A 9850-nucleotide genomic window follows, 5' to 3' on the forward strand; every position below is an offset into this window, starting at 1 on the left:
ACATACACTATTACGGATAATACTATCAAGTAATAGTGCAGTGCTTATCAACATAATTACCGGCGTCTCGCCTCCGCATTTTGACTTTTTTGTGTTTTATGTTCTGTGTCAATGTTAAGGAATTTCCTCACGATATGACATGAGTATAATAATATACCTTTTTGAATTTCAACCACCAATGTGTTCTCTAAGTCCAAAATTTTTAAATTTTTAAAAAGAGATTGGGGTACTATTCCTGTTGCTGAAATTATAAATGGTAAAATCGAAATTTTTTCTAAACACCAAAGATTTCTCATAGCAACGGAGAGTTCTAAATATTTATTAATTTTTGTATTATATGTCTGTGTTATATTGTGTGAATTTGGAACAGCTATATCTAAAAGATATGCTTGCTTTTGTTGTTTATTTAAAATAATAATGTCTGGTCTGTTATGCTGAATGTGAATGTCAGTTAAAACTGTCCGATCAAAATATAATTTGTAATTATAATTAATTTATTATATTATTATTATTATTATTATTTAACGTATATTATTATTATTAATCATTCAAGGTTTAACCTAAAATATTGACAATATTTAATTAATTTAATTAACAGACAACTGTTCAAGGGATGGTCAATAATTAAAACAAATTTACAACTAAGTTAGATGCTAAAGATGGTAAATGAATTATCAAAATCCTAAAACAAAAATAGTTCTGAAACGTATGTAAGATTTTTGTGGGAAAGATATTTAATGATCAAATTACATATTTACAAACCAATGTCAAAGTCATCTGCGAAGAACTAGTTTTATTAAAATGAGTCGGAGATCTCCAATACATATTTCAATAGATTAAATATGTCAATACTTAATTTACCATAACTATTCCGAGAAATTATATCCGGAATTAATTAACATTTAAGTACGTTGCCCCAAGTAAGAGAAGTGGAAGTTAATTTCATTGAAGGACTTATGAGAAATCTCTTTTATATCTCGGAAAAATACATAATCATAAAGTCTTATGCAATACCAAAATGAAGAAATAAAATTATAATCTACAGATAAATTTCAAACTAGAAAACGTATGTTTTAGGTGCGGAAACGTTAAGCGTGGGGTTTATCTGCTTTGAAATGGTCGAAAAACGGTAGTTTTTAAACATCCATATCTTTAAAACGACAACAGATGAAGATGAAGATACGTCCTTTCTCTAGGATGCCATACTTTTTTTTGTTAAATTTCGTAATAAAAAACAATAAAATAAATTGCAATTTGAGGACTATACGTCACCGTGTTTTCAAAAAATCACAGATCTTACTAAGTATACAGAAACATACATACCTTCTGGCAGATATATACCTACACCAACTGAAGAGATATAATTGTAATCAGTATTCAGTCTAGTTCAAACGTATTGCGGTGTCCTCAAATAAATTACGATGAATTGTTAATTAAATTATTCTATGGTCGACTAATGATTAAGCGTCTCGGACGTCAGTGTGACGTTTTTTGTTGATCTTTGAATGATAAAACAACTAAATTAGAATTTTAAATAAGAATTTAATGCGTCTGACTAGTATCGAACACAAAAACGACTCGTTTCGTAAAAATTGGAGGGCAAAAAATTTTGGGAAACTTTTAGGAATGTTGCAAAATGTTATAGAACAAAGTTTCATAAATTGGCCAGTTCTTCCGCTGGTTAAAATGAACACATGTATGTGGGATATAGTTTAAGCAAACAAGATTTGTAACAACTTTTAATGATAAATTGTAATGTCTCTCGAAAATACAACGTCAAACAATAATAAACTTCTCCTCGCCCACTATCCATTTCCTACAACTCGGCCATCCTGAAATTCGTTCGCCTCGAACGAGTCAAGATCTTCTTGACACCAGGGCTTCATCATCTCCGCGCATGATTTGGTTGTTCTCGGACCGTCATGTGTGCCGATCTTCTTAACATCATAGCGGTCATTTCCAATTTTCTTGATTACTTCATACCGACCTAAATATTTGGGCAGTATTTTGGCATTAGTCTTAAATTGGGTTCTTTTTCTTTTGATGGCAACTTGGTCTCCAGGTTTATATTCTCTTGCCATTTTACGTTTCCTATTGTAATTCTTGATGTTTTCCTCGTGGATCTTCTTAATCTGTTGTTTTGCTTCTTTGCGCAGTTCATATCTTTCTTCAATTAGAGTAACAACTTCTCTTTCAGAATTTTCAATCTTATCTTCAGAAACATCAACAGAACAAACATCTTTTTCTTCATTTTTGCAATTCAACTCGTTTGGCATTTTGTCGACAGCTTCAACCAGTCTTCTTCCCAAGTTGTCAAAATCTTCTTCAACTTTTTCGGTGCTTCCTTCTTCGCAAGCCTCCACTTCCTTATCTTCAAGGTTGACCTGAGTAACATCATCTTCATTTTTAGGTATATTGGAGTTAATTTCTTTTGCTATTTTATCCACAGCTGCTTCTAGTTTTCTTCCTAAACTTTCTATATCTTCATTCGTGATTCTTTTTTCTTCACCGGACCCAAATGTTTCGCCCAAATTTTGATTTTCTTCGCTCTCCACACCAACGTCATCTTCAGAGCTTGTAATTTTCAGTGCATCATTTAGATTCTCTTCAGTATCTTCAATTTTGTCTTCATCTGAAATTTTCTTCGAAACTTCACCTTCTGGTAATGCATTATTTTCCTCTGTTGTATTCTCATCTTCTGCTGCGATTCTCTTTTGTACTTTCTTTTCATCATTCAGTAAGTTTGTTTCTTTCATTTCGGTTACATTTTCAGTTACCATCACTCCTTCGGAATTCATGATTAACGTTACTTTATTCAAGATTGGTCTTCCAATTATGAGATTTATGTCATTTATGGAGATTGCTTCATCCGGTACAATGTGAATTTCGGTCACAAGTTCGCAATTATCAATGTTTATTTTTGTCGAAAATTTTCCAAGTGTCTTTACCTTTCCATTTCCTAAACCAGTGAGTGTAAGTGGAGTTTCTTCAAAGCGTGGTGCACCTATTTTCAAAAAAGCACTTGCCTTAATTAAATTAACGTCACTTCCAGTATCGATTAGAGCTTCAAAATCTGTACCACAAAGTTTTAAATTTTTGAAATTTCTTGAATTTACTCGATCCGTTACTTATCTGTTGCAGATTTCATGATTTTCAGGTGGTTCTTCGTCTTGCAATGAATTTGACAAATACACTGTTGGGGATGATTTCTTTTCAATTTCGCTTTGTTTCTTCTGTTTATTATCTTCGTTGCATTCTTTTGCACGATGTCCATAATTATTACATTTAAAGCACTTCGTTCCCTTCTCTTTAAACTTGCAATCTGTTGATCTATGGCCTTTTAAACCACAATTGAAACAACGAATTTGCTTGCCTTCTTCTTTTTTATATTTCATATCTTGCTTCTTCATTACTTCTTCTTTAATCTCCGGTTCTTTCTTAGTTTTAAACATCTTCATTGAATTTTCTCTCAACGATTCGAAAATTTGAAGTTTTCTTTTAAACTCTTTTAAGTTATTAGCTCCGTAGAGAATAATTTTGTTACTCGTGTCGTCGGTGATGCCATCAATAGTATATTGGATAAGTGCATTATCTTCTACATTACCTCTTGAGGCCAGTTCTTTCATAATCAAAAAATATTCCTGAACAGTTTCTTTCTTCTGAATTTTTCTTGACGATAACATCTGATGTAAATGTGCGCTATTGAGTTGAGTTGAGAATTCAGACAACAAAGCTTCTCGCAGTTGACTCCAAGTAGAGATACCACATTCACTCTGTATATAAAGTTTAGCAAGACCTTTCAAAGATTTCTTGGCGAAAATGAATTTCTGTAATCGACTCCATCTTAACAAAACGGAAGTATCTTCAAAGTCTTGAATCCATTTTTCGACAGGATACTCGTCATTACCACTAAAAGGACGAATTGAATCTTCCACATCTCTAAAACTTAACGGAAAACATGAATTGCATTTTGCATAATCGTCATCTTCATCATCGTTGTGTCTGCTGCTTTCGAGGTTATTTACCCTTCTTAATCTTCTTTGATTTCTCTCTTCATCTTGGTCGTCTTTGGTATTATCTTCTTTTTTCTTAGAGGTTGTGACTCTTCTTTCTTTGTTACTATTTTTCTTCTTTGAAGCTGTTACCACGTCATATTGCTCTGCATCGTCTTTATCGTCTTCATCATCATCTTTATCATCTTCATCGTCTTTATCATCTTCGTCATCTTTATCATCTTCGTCGTCTTCATTTACTTCATTTTTCTCCAACATGCTAAGGTTCATTAAGTGGCAGCAAATTTTTCTTGATAGTTCGTCTTCGTCACCATCATTGTCGAGACAGAGAAGATTAGTAATAGAAATCAACTCTCTTACTTGCAAAGTGTCAACCACGTATTCAAGTTTAGTCTCAAATTCCTTAGAATCTTCGTCGAAATCGAATCCTTTGAATCCGCGCAGCCTTGATCTGTTTTTTCGATCACCTTCCGATTCGAAAATAAAAATATGAAGGGCTTTAATCGACTTCACAGGAGCATTTTTAATATTGTCTCTGATAAAAGCAATTTCACCCAATGATGTCATTTTATTTTTTAATTTCCTCTTTAATTTCCTCGTAACTGTCACTTGTTTTTCACTTTTCCGTAAAATAATTAGAATTCCTTTAATTTATCACCATTCTTCTTTCTACAATTCTCTGTTTATCTTGTTTCTATCCCGGTTGAGCCCCCAAAATTTGTGGGATATAGTTTAAGCAAACAAGATTTGTAACAACTTTTAATGATAAATTGTAATGTCTCTCGAAAATACAACGTCAAACAATAATAAACTTCTCCTCGCCCACTATCCATTTCCTACATGTATTTCAGATACATCCTGTATATGAATATTTGACGTAACTGTCAAAGACGGCACGTAAAAAATATGCACAAACTAATCACCCAAAAATAAATGTTACGTGGATTCTGAAAATGCATCTTTTGATGCAACATTGCATTTAAAAGAAAACTACATGTAATGGTACAAAGTGATCAACAAGAAAACAAATCAAGAGTGCTACCTCATCTTTATCGAAACGTCTGTCTTAGCTTGCCGGATATGTATACTTGCTATGCACAGTCGTTTTGTTGGTTGCCTGCCTCTCAAAAATGTATTATTAATTTCGATTATAAATGTTTTGTAACACATGAATAATGGGTTTAAAAGAAAGCTATTATTAATTATTATTTATTATTAATTAAGGAACTGCTACATAAAATTCTTTCATAAGGCACTATTGGGAGCATGGAATTTCGGGCAGCAATTTATATGTCATTTAAAAAAACCCAATGTAGTCTAAGCTTTATTGTCATAAATGTCATAATAATTAATTTTTACTGGACTTCAAAATAAACTGTCACAATTCTGCACAATTATTTTTCATTGTAGTTATAAAAAGGTACGAGCTTATATTAATAACATAATTACATAAACATTTTTGTTTTATAATACAAAAAAATTTGTAGTTATTGATTTCCAAAGTTTAATAAAAGACTGTTCAGTTTTCAGAAAATCACATCTAAGAACTTGGAACTTTTCAGGATTGATGAATGCAATTTGTCAGAATGATACCTACTTATGTGACAATAGTAGATATTAAAATGAGGTTATTAATACGTCTAGCATCTAAAGCCTATTTCACATATTATACTTATCAGTCAAATTTCAAGAAATTCCGTGCTCCTAATAGTACTATGCCAGCGAGTAAATTTCGGACATCAATTTCATGTCATTGGGTGATATTAATAAAAATAAGCAAATGCTTCCAAGCATTTGCTACTTAGCATGAGCATTTACTTTAAAGTAAAAGCTTTTGCTTCTAGCAATTGCTTGTTTTGGTATTAATAAAGAAATCCTCTTGACGAAAGCATATGCTAGTGACTTGACAAGTAATTGCTTGCCGTTCAACGTAGGGCGCCAGGAAAATGTATCCAAAGTGGTGCCTTGTCTATAATTTTTCCCGTGACAAATTTGACAACATTCGATACAATTAATTGGTTGACTTACTTCCATGAGTTCAGCTACCCCAATCTGAAATCCTGTAAATAGTTTAACACTAATTATTACTCTTTCAATAATTTAATTTTTTATACTTGGATCAGCCACATATCGCAACGATATTTTTATTTTCATCACCGAAGATAAAGCACCACCACGCGTTTCTGCATCGTCATTCCCAAGAAAATCAGCAATCCACTGAACACTTTCATTTCGGAAATGAAACAATTTTACATCATCTTCTCTTTTAATGGTATTGTCTTTCCTTTCTTTGTAAAATTTACGGTTTCTTGGCACTTGGAATATACTTTTATGGTGTTTTAACAGCCGATTTATAACTACTAGTACGACACGAAGGAGAATGTCATTTATCCTAGCAATTGCTTACTATTTCAAGCAAATGCTAAACTTTATTAATAGTAAAAGAAGCAAATCCTAATATCGTCAAGCAAATGCTTTCTAAAACGAGCAAAAGCATTTGCTACCTTTTATTAATACTGCCCATTGTCATTTGTTGTAAAACTAAACACTCTTTCCATATCTATTAATACATAACCCTATTTTTCACAGTTGTCACTTTGACACAATGTAACAAATCGTGTTTCAGTTAATCTGACGTTATTTTGAAGTATTGAGAAAATAATTTTTCTCCCTACCGGTTAGAAATGTAGGGTGTGGATACCTCATTTAAGGTGAGAAAATTCAACTTTCTCGCTAAGGTAAGAAAGTTAATCATGAAATGTTTATGGTAAAACTGTACCAAAATACAAATGTCAAAAGTGTCAAAAGTGAAATAAGTTATTGATAAATGAAAGCCAATTCAATGAAGTAAGTTGGTAGGTCAGTCATATAATCTGGAAAATAAACAGATAAGCTAGGTAGGTAGATTACTTTACCCTGTTTATATCAAATTTTCGAACAAACCTCAAATCTTCAAATGCGATGACAAGTTAATTAAACAAATAACACAGCCTACTATTCAATTCTCAAAATTTTTGTTTTAATCACGAATATAACCATCTTTTTTGACTTTTTTCAACAAATTTGTGCCGGTAGGGAAAAAAATTGTATTCAAACCTTGTTAAGAAAGTGTCCTTGCAGACCTTAGGCACTTACAAACCTCGTCTACGACTCGGTTTATAATCTTTGCCTGCGGTCTGCAAGAAACCACTTTCTTACCTTGGTTTGAAATATACTATTTTGCACGACCTGTATATTCTATGGAGTAAAGCGGGTCTTTTTTCTCAAAAAACCATAGCCAATTCAACCTTTTATGACACATATTTACATATTTCAAATTAATTTGTTTTTTTACGGCTTTTTTCAATTAAAATCGTTGGGTCGTGCAAAAAATAATATATGGACCTCGGGAGTGAATGATTTTTACCCTCAGTGCTTTGTAGAACTCTTGGGCTACAAACTGCACCTCGAGTAAAAATCATTCACTTCACTCCCTCGGTTCTTAATATACTATTAATATGCTAGAAATTATGACAATAAAACCTAGACCACATTTCATTTTTCAAAATGACAGCAAATTTGTCCGAAATTTATTCGCTGGCATAGTACAGGTCGCTAAATGTAGCTTGATACTTGGGAAATGGATGCGCTGTGAAATTGTGGGAAGTAGTGGGGAGAGGCCCACTGTAAACAAAGCCGTGAGAAGATTTTCGGTCTTTCTTGCAAGTCGGATTTCTCATTCTATCTGCGCATCTCAAGTATCAAGCTACGTTTTGCGATCTATACGTAACCTTTGGTTACAAAATTTTAGATTTAAATTTAAAATTCATACAATAGGCAATGCGATATGTGTTACCCTTCACATCATGTTGCCATAATGTCGATTTTTGTATTGCGTTTCTATGACAATCTGCAAACAATTACCGCCATTTCAATTTTTTTGTGAAAATATTATTAACGCCAGTCGTGTTGAAAAAGAAGCAGTAAAATGAGTGATCTTAGTGATTCCGAAAACAAAGTAGATGTAGAAGAAACTTGGAATGTGGGGCGCGTTCGGCTCTGATTCTTGGACTAAAAGGACACGGAGGTTGGAAGTCTTCAAGTACATCTGAAGACTACATTGAAGATTGTATCGAAAATAAGATTCAATTTGCAAGAAAAAATCTTCACGGTGACACAAATAAAGAATTTTCGAAACCAACAACCTCAATGTGTAATCAAGAAGCCAAGGAAAATACGGGGCATGATAATTTCGATCATGCTAATATCGCAGCAACTCCGCTAATGTTATTTCATTGCAGCGGCAAGGAAGGCCGACCACAAGAGCTGTACTTACTATGGCGGACAATAAATTCAGGCTGGCAAATTTCTGACATTTCAAAAAAGTCAATGCAAGCGACCATTTATTGTCATTATGACGGATATGTCAGTTTGTCAAACTGAAGGTTTTCAAGCTGTTTGGCGTTTCCTTCGCCTTTTTCGTAACTTACAGATCATGACGCACTAGCATAACTGATTTGTAGTAGCACGTCTCTTGGTGTACGCTTCTTTTGCCAATTTTAATTTTGATTATCGCTGTCACGATGACAAGAATGACAAAAATCGAAAATGGGGTTAGTTGAACATAATGCCAGCTTCACATTTTGATGTCGACTCAATGACAGGCCGGCCGAAATTTATTGTCCGCCATAGTACAAGTTTCCAGAAAGTACCTACCAACATCTTGTCTTCAACTTCTGTCTAAATAAAAATTATTATAATAATTGGTTAATTTTGAATATATTCACTTACTGTTCTAGTTTACTTACCGTCGAGTTTATCGTTAGCAACGAGTAAACACAGCTTACCCTCTTGGAAATAGACGTGGTAAACAAGCAAATACAGTACAATCGCGCAAAAAATAATTATAACTTTCTTGTTTATATTGTTTATATTACCTAGTATCTATATTTACGTTGGTATATGGATTTCAATTCATTTAATTTTCCATTAATTTTTCCTGAATTTTGCACAAGCGTTACTATGAAATTATCAAGCTTATTTTGTTTAAGTATTCCGTTTGTTCTAAATAATAAATATCTCCTTTGGTGTCTTTTATAATACTGCCCTATTTACAGGTTTTCACCAAATTACAGGAAATTACATGTCATTAAAGATAAAATACACATAAATGAGCAAATAAAAAAAACTTATTAAAATTAATTGCAATTATAAACAACCACCTAATACATATAATTGAACTTCTATAATCTCAATGACACCATGCAAAATATACCAAATTTTGATAAAACTGTTAAATGTTAAATATTATCTACATTTGTTACTCATCAGAGATATTGGTGATTTAACCCGCGTATTTAATCTACGTGTTTTGATGTAAAATATAACATTTTGACCCCTATGCAAACGACAGGCAAGCATTCCGAATTCGAGATTTCCGGTCGTCAATGTGCAATATTGGGGTTTGGTATACTCTGTCTATCACCATACCCCACAAAAAAAGAGTATGTGCTTAAGACCACACGACGGAAGTGAAAACTTCTACAGGGTTATTATAAATGTTTGTAGTCAACGAGCCCATGAAAACAAATGAAATTTTTTCTTTTGCCGTTCCATAAGTCCATACGAAAATGATACGAAGTAGATTATTATCCTTGACATTAGGAGGTTATGTTTACCTTCAAAAAATTCTTTGAATTATTAACCACAACAGTGAAGATTCGTTTAAAGAGATTGTTCCAACGTTTTAATACCGTGAGTAACAGTGACTAAAATCCATCAAGATGGGATTTGTTATCCAAGTGAACTTTAAAATTCATATGGTTCAATCCATCTCATTCGGACAATAAAATTTAATT

The 9850-nt window shown here is 32.8% G+C and overlaps 2 protein-coding genes across 2 annotated transcripts; both read right to left on the reverse strand.

Moving 5' to 3' along the window:
* Positions 1–1726: 1726 nt before the first annotated feature.
* On the reverse strand, positions 1727–4860 carry LOC138129014 (kinesin-related protein 4-like). Its single transcript, XM_069045261.1, has one exon. The coding sequence runs from the start codon at positions 4578–4580 to the stop codon at positions 3129–3131; it is 1452 nt and encodes a 483-aa protein (XP_068901362.1). The 5' UTR covers positions 4581–4860; the 3' UTR covers positions 1727–3128.
* On the reverse strand, positions 1806–2798 carry LOC138129386 (ring-infected erythrocyte surface antigen-like). The gene has a single exon (XM_069045675.1). The coding sequence runs from the start codon at positions 2796–2798 to the stop codon at positions 1806–1808; it is 993 nt and encodes a 330-aa protein (XP_068901776.1).
* Positions 4861–9850: the final 4990 nt, after the last annotated feature.

The sequence above is a fragment of the Tenebrio molitor genome, chromosome 4, assembly GCF_963966145.1.
Source record: "Tenebrio molitor chromosome 4, icTenMoli1.1, whole genome shotgun sequence".
Taxonomy (NCBI): Eukaryota; Metazoa; Arthropoda; class Insecta; order Coleoptera; family Tenebrionidae; genus Tenebrio; species Tenebrio molitor.